This window comes from Gadus morhua, chromosome 1 (assembly GCF_902167405.1).
Source record: "Gadus morhua chromosome 1, gadMor3.0, whole genome shotgun sequence".
NCBI lineage: Eukaryota > Metazoa > Chordata > Actinopteri > Gadiformes > Gadidae > Gadus > Gadus morhua.
Window position 1 is genome coordinate 2067656 of NC_044048.1, and position 14254 is coordinate 2081909.

The 14254-nt window shown below is 45.3% G+C and overlaps 2 protein-coding genes across 2 annotated transcripts in view; one reads left to right on the forward strand and one right to left on the reverse strand.

The window, feature by feature from the left end:
• The first annotated feature begins 1418 nt into the window (after positions 1–1418).
• Positions 1419–6334, forward strand: svbp (small vasohibin binding protein). Its single transcript, XM_030355779.1, has 3 exons — positions 1419–1564; positions 1752–1886; positions 5386–6334. Exons 2-3 carry the CDS (start codon positions 1773–1775, stop codon positions 5470–5472), a joined length of 201 nt encoding a protein of 66 aa, XP_030211639.1. The 5' UTR covers positions 1419–1564; positions 1752–1772; the 3' UTR covers positions 5473–6334.
• A 1117-nt stretch (positions 6335–7451) lies between these two features.
• The window catches only part of LOC115543433 (integrin alpha-5), a 32154-nt gene continuing 25351 nt past the window's right edge, over positions 7452–14254 (reverse strand). The window contains exons 23-30 of the mRNA XM_030355792.1: positions 13938–14018; positions 12716–12821; positions 12344–12502; positions 11568–11675; positions 9544–9657; positions 9220–9321; positions 8804–8926; positions 7452–8058 (exon numbers count right to left, since the gene is read on the reverse strand). Of these exons, the coding sequence (XP_030211652.1) occupies positions 7975–8058; positions 8804–8926; positions 9220–9321; positions 9544–9657; positions 11568–11675; positions 12344–12502; positions 12716–12821; positions 13938–14018 (877 nt within the window). The 3' untranslated portion in view covers positions 7452–7974. The remainder of the gene's footprint in view (positions 8059–8803; positions 8927–9219; positions 9322–9543; positions 9658–11567; positions 11676–12343; positions 12503–12715; positions 12822–13937; positions 14019–14254) is intronic.

The window sequence follows — 14254 nt, forward strand, 5'->3', positions numbered from 1 at the left end:
GGGCAACAACCCAGCAGCAGGACCGCTACCTCCACCTTTGTGCAAGGAGGAACAGGACGAGCACTGCCAGAGCCCTGCAAAATGACCTCCAGCAGGCCACAAATGTGCATGTGTCTGCTCAAACGGTCAGAAACAGACTCCATGAGGGTGGTATGAGGGCCCGACGTCCACAGGTGGGGGTTGTGCTTACAGCCCAACACCGTGCAGGACGTTTGGCATTTGCCAGAGAACACCAAGATTGGCAAATTCGCCACTGGCACCCTGTGCTCTTCATAGATGAAAGCAGGTTCACACTGAGCACATGTGACAGACGCGACAGAGTCTGGAGACGCCGTGGAGAACGTTCTGCTGCCTGCAACATCCTCCAGCATGACCGGTTTGGCGGTGGGTCAGTAATGGTGTGGGGTGGCATTTCTTAGTGTTCCCTTTATTTTTTTGAGCTGTGTGTGCATGTATGTATATATATATATATATGTGTGTGTGTGTGTGTGTGTGTGTATGTATATGTGTGTATATATATATATATATATATATATATATATATATATATATATATATATATATATATATATATATATATATGTATGCAAGCAATAGATCACGCCAGGCTGTGGTATGTGCTCATTATACCAAGTGGCGTTGTCCGGCCCCGACGCGCAGCAGAGGGCCGGCGACCCCTTTCACAGTGGTAAAATGAGCACATGCCACTGACTGAAGTGATCTATTGCTTTTATACAACGTTACTGTTATGGCGAAACGAAAGTCATAGACACACTACATTTAAAAAGAAACCAAGAAAGTCAAAGTAGCCGTTTTATTAAAGAATACAAAAAAGTAGTCCCTCCTGGCTGCCGCTATGCATCGACGGTCGCTATGCAACACACTTTAGCGTCCCTCCGAGAGAAGGCTCCGATAGAACGGTTCGCCGGCAATTTATCCTATGGAGCAGTTCACTCGCCGTGTGCCTAAGCTTTCGTTAGTCTCTCCATCGCCTTGCTCACTCCCGGAGTAACAACATTTACACCCTCTCCATCATCCAACATATGTTTTACTTTGTAACTGTTTCTACTTCCAGGCTCGGAGTGATATGCAAACTTTCACAAAATGATCGGGCGTCATAGCAGTTATGTATACGCTCATTATACAACAGTTGGGAACCAATCAGATCGCTGGATTTAGGTCCCCCGTTGTATACACACACACACACACACACACACACACACACACACACACACACACACACACACACACACACACACACACACACACACACTCATATTCAAGCATATTAATTTATCCTGAACATTAAATAGCACAGAATGTGGATTTATAAAGCATGGTGATGTACGCTGCGTGTCCGGTGCAGTAGGGGGCGGTATGTACCTTTCGTATGAGAGCGGAACCTCTGCAGCGGGCCTCAGGCTTCCGATCGGCTCTATTTACCGAGCACACCGTCCACTTCAGACCGCTGACGCCGACCTCATACAACAAGCTACTATATACTATTGCATCCTCCTCAACTACCTTCTAGATAACGACATTGCTTGAGATTTCCCAGCTCCTGGTGAGTATGAAGATGCCTGTTATTATGTATGAAAACGTCACCCCTGATTTGTTGTTATCGTCCATCAATTGCAGGTTAACTTTCCAGGCTTTCACCCGGGTTACTTCAGCCTTGCATAGACAGCGGGTTATCCTGGCGATGCAATGAAACTCAAGTACAACTTACTCACCATCCCTATGTCTGGCAGGTTGGTTCAGAAAGCTGACCCATGGAGCCTGCCTGCCGGAAAGACAAGCCGAAGCTGAACTCCACCCCGACCAGAGGAGACCGCGCCAAGCAGAGGTCCGCCCAGCAGGAGGTGAAGCAGAGGCAAAGGGCCGAGGTGAGCTCACCCCCACCATCCACACTGTTGGACACGATCCTACTTACCAACCACACTGTTGGGCATGATCCTACTCGCCCCCACTAACCGCACTGTTGGATAGGATCCTGCTAACCCCCATCCATCGCATTGTTAGACATGATCCTACTCACCCCCACACTATTGGAAATGATCCTACTCACCCCCACCATCCAAACAGTTGGACAGGATCCTACTCATCCCTTTTGTTATACATGATCCTACTCACCCCCATCGACCATGCTGTTAGACATGATCCTACTCACCCCCATCGACCATGCTGTTAGAGATGATCCTACTGGGCTGAAGGCATCCCTTAGTTTCTTTATGTGTTGTAGAATAATATATAACAAGACAATTAGAAACCATGGGATATGTTATTGTATATTGTTATACTGTTCTGCCAGCATCCCTTTGTTTCTAAATGTGTTTCATATTATTATACTGTGCTTCCACCATTCATTAGTTTGTAGTTGTGTTATATTAAAGGCCTACGTGCAAGTTAACTGGGAGTTTTGATTAATGGGTACAAAAATAACTCAAAATATATATCATTTATAAAATGTCTCAAATAGTGTTAAAGTCCAGTTTTTGGCAGTAACGGGTGTTGTCTAACGCCATTTGGCACAGCAGTATAATTTCGAACCTGTCGGACGTGAGAGGGCGAATGAGGAATTGCCGAGAACTGATGGCGGTCCAAGCAAATTAAATGCATGGTAAGAGGAGAATGAGTGGAGAGTTGCTATCATTTAGCAACGAGCGCTGCAGCTAGTCAATGAACAGCAATGCATACCAACTTATCCAACTCCAAGGCTAGGCAGCTTCACTACGACCACAACTAACCACAAGGCCTTCATAACCATGCAGTATGCCGAAGCCGGAAAGGACGCACGCACAGTCGCACACACTCATCTTATGCAAAACAATCCGTTTTATCATCAACCTTCAGTGACTGCAAAGATTTAAAGAATAGCCTAGATGGACCCAAAGTATGTGATTGATAAAGTCTGGTTTAGCTTTGGCTTGCTATCTGTTTTTAGTATGACTTCTCAACATTACGTCTTTCTTGTGTTAGGCGCACATGGCTAATATACATACGTGCACAGGACTGGCTGGCTCCGCAAGGCAAATAATAGCACATATTTAATTATCTATCTATCTTTCTATCAACACGTGTGTCTAGTTTTAATGAGATGTATTTTGTGTGTGTCCAGTCAGACTTGTTATCTACCTTGTTCTGTGTGGTTTTGTAGGCTATATTGTTTGAGCCGAATCACCTAAATGAATTTCCGACGATTTGTGTCGTTTTGTATTAATAAAGACTTGACTAGGCTATTAATTAACAATTAATCGCCGAAGGCGAAGTGAATACTGGGGAATAGCCCCCGAGACCGAAGATTGAGGGCGCTATTCCCCACTATTCACGGAGCCTGAGGTGAATAATTGTTATTTAAATGTTTTACTGTCCGTCCACACCAGAAGCGAATTGAGCGACCAAATCGCCGGAAGTCATTCACTTTCTATGGGCAAGAGCGACCAAAGCGACCAAAGCGACCAACGCTACCAGCGGCCAAAGTTGAGCGACCAGAGCGTCAAAAAGAAGTTGAAAACTTTTTAACTTTATGCAAATGACTATTATTCGCTTCAGCGACCAAACACTGACAGCCAATCGGAATGTAGACGCTCTTCGCTTGCGTGGATCCCAGGGAACATCGGCAGGCACTTTGGTTCCTACCTACCTTTATTCACTCACTGAACAAAATGTCGGCTGAAGTATTAATCGCGGCTGTAACTGGGCACCCGGTGTTGTACGAACCCACCCTTTTTCAGTTCAGAGATCGTAACGCCATAGTGGTTTGGATATCAAGTGATGATAAGCGGGAGTATTTATAGGCTACATCTAGAACGTTCGTATTTAAGCGGGAATCATTATAATTTGCTCTACATGCCACCAATCTAACCAACCAATCGCGTGTAGCATGCTTTAAACAATACCAAAAAAGTTTTTGAAATCGTCACATAAACAAACTAATCGACAAGACGAGGCTCACACCTCAGGCTCCGTGAATAGTGGGGAACAGAGGGATAAAAGACAAGAGATATATCCCTTGCATTTATCCCTCTATTCCCCACTATTCACGGAGCCTGAGGTGAATAATTTTTAATTAAATAGTCTAGATAGATAGTCAAGTCTTTATTAATACCAAACGACACAAATCGTCGGGAATCCATTTAGGTGGTTCGTCCCACACAGGACAGTAGCCTACAAGACCACACAGAACAAGTCTGACTGGACATACACACAATACACATTAAAACTAGACACGCGTTGATAGATGGATAGACAGAAAGGCCTAGATAGATAGATATGTTCCATTATTTGCCTTGCGGAGCCAACCAGTCCTGTGCACGTAGGCCTATGCAAATTAGCCATGTGCGCTAATGTCTATTTGTTTTGAATGCGACGAATGAGTGCAGATCATGATTTGCAGATCCAGATCAGTGAAACATATTTTAACTACTACAGCACGCAGGGTTTTTTGTTCTCGGTTGTAATTAGCCTACATTTTAGGATTTTTTGTATATTGGGGGGAATCACTGTCCTACTTGTTGTCGAAGCACTTTATCGAACAAGCAAAACCGTCTCGGCAATATGGCCAAGGTGTATGGGAGAGTTCACTATTTGATATGGCTGTCTGTAGGGCCTACTAAACGCATACGGCTCCTTTAAATGCGTCTGCATAATTGAATTGTACGTCATGAGCGACCAAAGCGAACAGAAAAATTCGCAGCGAAACTTTGTGAGCGACCAAAGCGTCTTTGACGCTATGGTCGCTCCTGGTGTGGACGTACAGTTAGTATATACTACACGTGAACACTTTTCGCCGGGATTTATTTGTTTTTATTAGCGGCTTATTAGTTATTAGCGGACATTTTGCGATGAAAACATTATCGAGTTTGAGATATCAATTATGGGATATTGACCAATATCCCGAGATAGCGAACCAATCAAATTGCGCCATCTTAGGAGGTTCACGTGTAGCATATACTAACTATATAATATCTATGAATCTGTATAATCTGCTGAACACTGTCCTACTAGTCTCTATTCTCAAGGGTCTCAATGCGGGTCCGTCTCTCCCCAACGTGACGTCATGCAATGCATTCTGGACGAAATGAGAATCAATAGCAAACCGCTAAAATAGTACCTACTTTTTCGTATTACATTCCGTTTTGTGATACCAAACAACAGTAATACAATTAATAACAGTTGAAATCTTCACTACCAACAAGCAAATTGCACAAATTTGTTGGATAATATACCCTGCAACACAGCTTTTAATATACTGTGCGGCCATCATTTCTTGGTGTCTAATGTGTTGTTCACACATTCATTTCTTGCAGTACATTTGTATTGAGTTTCTCTGTTGTGTTTGCGCTCTCATCTCACTGTATTGCTGTTTCCTCTGCTTTACTCCAGATCTACGCTCTGAACAAGGTGATGACGGAGCTGGAGCAGCAGCAGTTTGAGGCCTTCTGCAAACAGATGCAGGGCCAGGGGGAATGAGGGGCGAGGGCTCTGCTGGGGCCAGCAGAGGGCCGGTGAAGGCCTACATGCCATCCTCAAGCTGTTCTACACAGAACCCCACATTAAATCAGTGTGACATGTGTCCTCCTCCTTCCTATGGTAGTATGACATGTGGTCCAATAGTTAATAAAAGGTTCAATCAGACAATCACAAATAAAGCACTTATAGCAGCGGGCTGGCCAGTCCAAAGATGGAAGTTTACTATAGTACAGGAAATGTCAGTTGCAGGCCCAGTTGTAAAAGTTGTCTTAAATTGGAAAATCATACTTTCTTGTTGAAGTCACTAATATATAGTTTATGTTCATTTTAATAATTGAAAGGTTTGCCAAAATACATGTTTTTTTTCTTGACTTCTGTTACATATATTTAAATTCAGGAAATGTGTTAAACGGTGGTTTGTTCCTGAATCAAGGGCTATGTTAGCTTTTGGAACGAGGAGAGATTTGGTCATTGATCATAGGAGCTCAATGACGATCAATGTGTTGTTTTTTGTTTTGAACTTGTGATGGCGGTGTTAATGGTGCTCGAATATATTCGAAAATACACAAGGTATAGCAAGATTCGTTGTACGTATTTTCCAGCAGCATATCAGTAAAATAACATTTTACTGATGCAGTACTTTTGGTACTAGCAACCTTAGTCATAGACAGCTGTAAAACAATGTCTCAAAGTGTTCCAGTTTCAGTAAAAATGTGTAATGATTTCTAATTTGTTTGTGTTTCTTTTAGTATCACCAGATTGTAATGGGTTGTGTACTGGGATTTATGCAGTAGCTAAAGTAGTAATTCATGTAGTGTACAGCACAGCCCATTGGAATGTTGTAAATTTTTATATTAGTGAATTTGTCCTGTATTGAAGGTTTAACTTTTTTATAAACCGATACAGTAGACCGTGTATAGGCTACAATTATTTGATATGTTTGTGATAACGTTCCTTCTTCCTAGAGAAACTTCTAGTCCAGATCAAGAGCAAATCCAGATCATTTGAAAGACAAGCCATCATCACCCAATCGAAAATTTGAAGTAATAAATCAGTCCTTGATATACAAAGTGGGGATAAAAATTAGGGCGTTTAGGAGACGATTTCATCCAAGCGTAGCAGTCAGGGTTGAGTGTCTTGTCAGGAACACATCAACCTCTTAAGGAGACTTCTCGGATTTTATCCTGCTCCTGGATTATTTCATCCCTGATTGGTTTGTGGATTCCACCTTGCCTGTCGTCGATCAAAGTTGAGTGAACGCATGACGTTAATGGTGGTCAAACGCCTGGAGGGAGGGAGCAAGGGTTCGTGTGTGTTTAATTTCAAAATCATGCTATCTTCTACTCTACAGCAACACCACTAGTGCATAAATAACATGTCAGTTGAGTATATAAAATTAGGATTTATTTTGGGACACAACAAAAAGAATACCTACAAACGTATTCACCGTGTTACATCGAACTCTGCGACCCACCGAAAAGTGTGACCCCAGGTCGTTCATTTTCTGCAACATGAACGTGTGCATTATAACAGAAACATAAATAAAACATAAGATATCCCCCCACCGGTGGGTCTTTCTTTTTTTTAAGCTAAAATTCATTCAAAACAGCATTTTACATAGTAGCCTATTATAGGAGATGCTCAAAGGTAAATCAGCGTAATTTAACACTGACTGTAGCTTTTTATGGGTAAAGCAGCAACGGTGAAGGACCGTACTAAACGCCCTATCTATCCATTGTATGGGTCTGTAAAATGCTGATCAAATCAAATCAAATATATTTATTAAACACCTTTAATAAAAAGGTAATTGGTTGGGGGAGAGTTTATGTTTTGTTTATGTTTTTGTCATGCCTGTCTACGCTTCGAACTCGTGCATATTGCAAAATATATGCAACAGCGCCCCCTGGGGTCACACTTTTCGGTGGGTCGCAGAATTCGGTGTAACACACACACACACACACACACACACACACACACACACACACACACACACACACACACACACACACACACACACACACACACACACACACACACACACACACACACACAGCTCCCAATATGGGAGAGGGATGAATTCCAGTTAAATAAAAGTTATTTCTTCAGCATTACTTCTTGGGCATTTGAGTACAGCATTTAACAACCAACAAATGCAAATGTTGCGTACATGCTGTGAGATGTATAGATAACACAAAGATAAATGAATCAGACATTTTAGCTGTGATTCCAAACCTGACTGGACAAATGAACAGAGATTAACCTGGACTTTACCTGTATCTGAACAACCTCGGAATGGGATTCTGTGGCCATTGTATTGCAGTGCTACATATCAAATATTCCAGTGGTAGCCGTTCCAATAATAGTCCCTTCATAAAATGGGGTCGCCTGCATTTTGTTTCCATCAAATGCAAACGCCCGGAAATGATAGGTCTTTCCAGTTCTTTTAAACAGTGGCTGAAGCGCTTCATGTGTTGGGTTGGGGTTCATAGGTGGGGTTGAACCCTAGGCCTCTGAAGAGGCCTGCGGTCGGAGCTGTGCCTTCTCCATGGTGGTGCCGTAAGGGTCTGAGCGCTTGAAGAAGCCCATCTGGAGCAGGAGGAACAAAAGCAGTCACACGGTGAGCTCAGAAGCCTTGGTTCAAGACATAATAGCACGAATTACAGCCAATCAAGCAACAGTCTTTAAAATAAGCAGTGTTTGGTCAGAAAGCTGGCCGGCTGTAAGGTTCCTGCTTTTGGTGAATCTTAGAAAAGGCATCTTTGTTAAAGTACCTGATATTTAAGAGATATTTAAGATATTTAAGGGTTACTTGACCACAGTAACAGTATCATAAGTCATTAGAAAATCCAATTGGTTGGGCCTTGTAATGCCATGAATTGATTTAGCATGTTTTCCTGTTTCATCTATATTAATACTTATTTGCATACAGCCTTTTTTTATAATAATTAACTAATTTTCTAATTATAATTTGATGGCTGTTTTGACAGTTAAGGAAAGACTTTTTGTTATCGGCAAATTTCTGAGCGTCATTTCCGCCATGGTTGCACTGTCTGTCTGCACTGTCTGTGTTAAGCTTCCAGACAGATCTGGTTCCAGACAGATTTGGTTTAGAGTGGTTCCAGAGAGATCTGTTTCAGAGTGTTTAAGCTACTAGACAGATCTGGTTCAGTGTGGTTCCAGGCTGATCCGGTTCAGTGTGGTTCCAGACAGATCCAGTTGAGTGTAGTTCCAGGCAGATCCAGTTCAGTTTGGTTCAGAGTGGTTTAGGTTCCAGACAGATCAGGTTCAGTGCGGTTCAGAGTGGTTGATGTGAAGACAGCCCTGTTGGTACCTTGTACAGCAGGTAGATGAGCAGAGCCAGGAGCAGCAGGCCGGCCAGGATGGCCAGGATGATGATCCAGACCGGGACCAGGTACTGGTGCGCCGGTTTGTTCCAGACCACAGTGTTCGTCACCTCATCACCAGACAGAGAGCAGAGGACTCATGGGTACAGGCCATGAGGACCAGAGGACTCATGGCTACAGGCCATGAGAGAGCACAGGTCCCACAGGCAGACTGGGGACATGTGGATTATATCTTTAGACTCTCCCATCTCTTACGCTATGCTTTAGCTTTTCAGCTAACAGACAGTTCACAAATAAACGCAATAATAAACACTGAGATCAAGGACACCAGAGGGCTTCATACCCTCTGATATACCCCCCCCCCCCCTCCTAACATTAACATAATGTTAGTTATGATTGATACCTTTTTGTATCCTGAGGGTTTGGATTTAGGAGTGATTGAATATGGCATCTTCTCCACCCTGTACTCAACAGTACACTCCAGAAAGAACTGCTTGTAAGCCCGCTGAGAGAGAGAGAACAGACAAAGGGAGCAGTGAGTGAAACATTTGCTGACCACATTGCATCCTCCACAGGGTCCACCAGGGGGCAGCATGGTGGAGCAGCAGAGCAGCAGCAGCACAGGATTGGACTCTAACTGGTGACACTGAAGAGAGCAACCAGTGTGAGTGTGGATAGATGAAGCTACTGAATGGTTGTGTCTCCTGCTAAGTCCCGCTACCCGTACCTCGGCGAAGGTTTCAGCCCAGAGGCGGGATCGGACGCTAACGATGGCGCTGGCTCCCCTCTCCAGCAGCCCCACACTGCAGCGCAGCCGCCAGCACTCCACCGCCCCACACGACTGGGGACAGAACACACAGAACACATGGTGTGAAACGAATGGGGACACACAGAACACATGGTGTGAAACGAATGGGGACACACAGAACACATGGTGTGAACAAATGGGGACACACAGAACACATGGTGTGAACGAATGGGGACACACAGAACACATGGTGTGAAACGAATGGGGACACACAGAACACATGGTGTGAAACGAATGGGGACACACAGAACACATGGTGTGAACAAATGGGGACACACAGAACACATGGTGTGAAACGAATGGGGACACACAGAACAAATTGAACCTGTCTGTCAAACGACTGGGGGCACAGAACACAGCTCTCTGCAACACTTTCTTATTATGTTATCAAATCGTTTCTTTAAAGAGCACAATTTTAATAAGTTTCCACCTTAAACCGAGGAATTGGATGTATTCACTCAATATTCTCGCTAGTATTAAGGTTCAGATCTAAGATGTGTTCACGGGAGGGTTGATAATAAAGGGTGAAGTACAGGGGAGGTGAATTTGGAAGACTCGTACGTCAAGGCTTGTATTTCTACGGGCGTAAAATCTCCATGCTGCCGCCTCCTCATTTGTAATTGAGTTTGTCCCGGAGGCAGTTATGCTAACTGAACTATGAAGGGAGCCAGATCTCCGGTGTGCACCAGTTCACCATTTCCTCCGTCTACAGCCCCTCATCATAACTCTGTCCTCGTCCGAGCAGACCAGACCCTCTTATTGGTGCTGAAACTACGACCCTGGACCCATATTTTCCAGGGCTTTACTTGGAATTAGGAACAGTACATTTAGAGCCGTATATTGATGTATTTATTATTGATCACATCTGGTACTCTGACTGGGGACTGCCTTGAAGAAGCATAACATGGGAAGCAAAAGTAATGGTTTTACAGAGAGCCAAAGGGCTCTGCAGACAGACCAGGGCTGGGAACCGAAGGAAGTGGAGAAGAGAGACATTTCACAAATCCCTGTGGTGTCGACATTACGATCAGATGGACTGCCCTGAACACCACTGAAACACAGATGCTGTGTGTGCGTGTGTGCGTGTGTGCGTGTGTATGTGTGTGTGTGTGTGCGTACGTGTGTGTGTGTACGTGTCTGTATGTTTATGTGTGTGTGTGTGTGTGTGTGTACGTGTGTGTGTGTATGTTTGTGTGTGTGTGTGTGTACATGTGTGTAAATGCGTGAATGTGTGTGTAATCTGCCGGCTGCAGCATGCTCCGCCATGCTCAGCTTGTTTGATAAGCTCTCTGGTAGCCGTTGGGACTCTGGTGTTACCAGGTTGAGGGGGTGTGTACGTGTGTGTCTGGTGTTACCAGGTTGAGGGGGTGTGTACGTGTGTGTCTGGTGTTACCAGGTTGAGGGGGTGTGTACGTGTGTGTCTGGTGTTACCAGGTTGAGGGGGTGTGTACGTGTGTGTCTGGTGTTACCAGGTTGAGGGGGTGTGTACGTGTGTGTGTCTGGTGTTACCAGGTTGAGGGGGTGTGTACGTGTGTGTCTGGTGTTACCAGGTTGAGGGGGTGTGTACGTGTGTGTCTGGTGTTACCAGGTTGAGGGGGTGTGTACGTGTGTGTCTGGTGTTACCAGGTTGAGGGGGTGTGTACGTGTGTGTGTCTGGTGTTACCAGGTTGAGGGGGTGTGTACGTGTGTGTGTCTGGTGTTACCAGGTTGAGGGGGTGTGTACGTGTGTGTCTGGTGTTACCAGGTTGAGGGGGGTGTGTGTATGTGTGTGTCTGGTGTTACCAGGTTGAGGGGGTGTGTACGTGTGTGTGTCTGGTGTTACCAGGATGGGGAGGTGTGTGTACGTGTCTGTCTGGTATTACCAGGTTGAGGGGGGTGTGTATGTGTATGTCTGGTAATACCAGGTTGGGGGGGTGTGTGTACGTGTATGTGTCTGGTATTACCAGGTTGCTCAGGCCGGCCAGAGGGTCTCTGTGGAGGTCTCTCCTCTGGACCCAGTGCTTTGGGAGGGGGCCGAGCAGGCCGGGGTTCTCGGTCCTCCGAGGTAGGACCTGTAGGCACAAAACAACTCGTTAACAAAGCCTAGAAACACTGGGAACGTACTGACCACACATACCATAATAACCACGTTTGTGTGTGTGTGTTAGTATGTGTGCGTCAGTTTATTTGCGTGCGGGTTAGCACGTGTGTGTGTGTCAGTCTATTTGTGTGCGTGCTTTTAGATTCACAAAGCCACAATTAAGGGTCAGGATGTTCAGAAGGAGAACTGGAAGCAGGAGTTCCCATGGCAGTCGTAAAACCTTATGAAATCCTTCTGCTGTGACTCAAGAGTAAAAGTCCCGTTTCCAAACCGCTCGATGAGCCGCGCTGTCGCTCCTCCACCCCCCTCCACTGTCTCTGGGTTACTATTGCAAACCTCCCAGTATCCCCCAGTGACCCGAACAGCGTATCAGCTATGGCTAAGAAAGCATAACAAGAAAGGAATTTCAGGTTTATTTTTATTAGTGTGTGTGTGTGTGTGTGTGTGTGTGTGTGTGTGTGTGTGTGTGTGTGTGTGTGTGTGTGTGTGTGTGTGTGTGTGTGTGTGTGTGTGTGTGCCTGCGTGCGTGCATGACATGTGTGTGTGTGTGTGTTAGCATGCACATGTCTTTATGTGTGTGTGCGCGTGTTTGCATGCATGCATGCACGCATGTGTGTGTGTGCGTGCATGGTGCCTTACCTTAAGCTTTAGTGCGTTGAGGGTCTGGTTGGAGGAGCAGCGGATCGGGCCCTCGGCCTGCAGCTCCAGGGGGTACAGCAGCCCGTGGCCCTGGGCCCTCAGCGGACAGCTCACCTCCAGGCTGGTCTGGCTGATGCTGCTGGGCCCGTTGTTCACCAACTAGAGCCACAACCACAAGGGGGGACCTTGACCCAGAGATAGTCGGGTACCCGGTTTGGGTTCTATGCTCATTATGAAAGTGCAATGCCCACATGTTTGAATGTGATGTTCAGTGGAGATGGAAGCCATGCTGGTGTCATGGGAGGCGTCTGATTGTGTTTCTGGTAACATGGACATATGAGGTGCACCACTGAGACCATCACAGCTCTGTACCTCGTAGACGTGCTGGATCTCTGGCCCAACGTCCTTCTCCTCACGCAGACTTTGACTGGCCCTCCAATCAGGGGGAGGGAAAAGGAGCTTCTCTGGGCGGCTCACACTGCAAGCAGGAAGAAACCGTCACTGAGGATGAACTGCAATGATGGTACTGATGCTTTGGTGACTAATGGTAATGGTGCTTTGATGGTGAGGGTAGTGGTAGTGATGTGATGGTTTTCATGGTGAGCCTTGTGATGGTTGTCAAGGTGAGTGATGTGATGGTAAGGTCATGGTGAGTTATGTGATGGTTGTCATGGTAATGATGTGATGGTTGTCCTGATAGTGATGTGATGGTGGTCATGGTGAAAGATGTGACGGTTGTAATGGTGATTGATGTGATGGTTGTCATGGTGAATGATGTGACGGTTGTCATGGTGAGCGATGTGACGGTTGTCATGGTGAGGAAGGTGATGGTTGTCATGGTGAATGATGTGACAGTTGTCATGGTGAGTGACTTGACGGATGTCATGGTTAGTGATATGACGGTTGTCATGGTGAGTGACTGGATGGTTGTCAAGGTGAGTGATGTGATGGTTGTCATGGTGAGCCATGTGACAGTTGTCATGGTGAGTGATGTGTTGGTTGTCATGGTAGTGATGTGACGGTTATCATGGTGAGTGACTTGATGGTTGTCATGGGGAGTGATGGGATGGTTGTCATGGTGAGCCATGTGACAATTGTCATGGTGAGTGATGGGATGGTTGTGATGGTAGTGATGGGACAGTTGTCATGGTGAGTGACTTGACTGTTGTCATGGTGAGTGATATGACGGTTGTCCTGGTGAGTGATGTGATGGTTGTCATGGTGAGCCATGTGACGGTTGTCATGGTGAGTGATGTGATGGCTATCATGGTGAGAAATGTGATGGTTATGTCATGGTGAGTGATGTGATGGTTGTAATGGTAGTGATGTGAAGTTGTCATGGTGAGCGATGTGATGGTTGTAATTGTAGTGATGTGATGTTTGTCATGGTGAGTGATGTGATGATTGTTATGGTAGTGATGTGACGGTTGTCATGGTGAGCAATGTGACGGTTGCCAAGGTGAGCGATGTGACGGTTGTAATGTGACGGATGTCATGGTAAGCGATGTGATGGTTGTCATGGGAAGGTTGTCATGGTGAGCGATGTGATGGTTGTTATGGTGATTGATGATGAGATGTTGAGATGAGGACTGACCCCTGTAGGATGACACCTGCCACCACAGCCACCTCCAGGCTAAAGGTCACTACGTCACTCTGGGAGTTGATCTCGTTCTTGCTGCAATAGAGAGCATTACATTGCGGTGTGGTTATGTAGGCATGGGTTATTAATTATTATAATTAATTGTTATATAACTTAGCTGTTTGACTTTAAAGGGATGCTATATCACTTTGCCCGCTAGGGGGCCTCTCATCGCCGCTGGTTTGGCAAGATGAGGACGTCTCTGATACAAGTGATTATCAACTCTGTCTAGTGAGATTTGTTGCTATGTTAACAATAAAACAATGTATTGA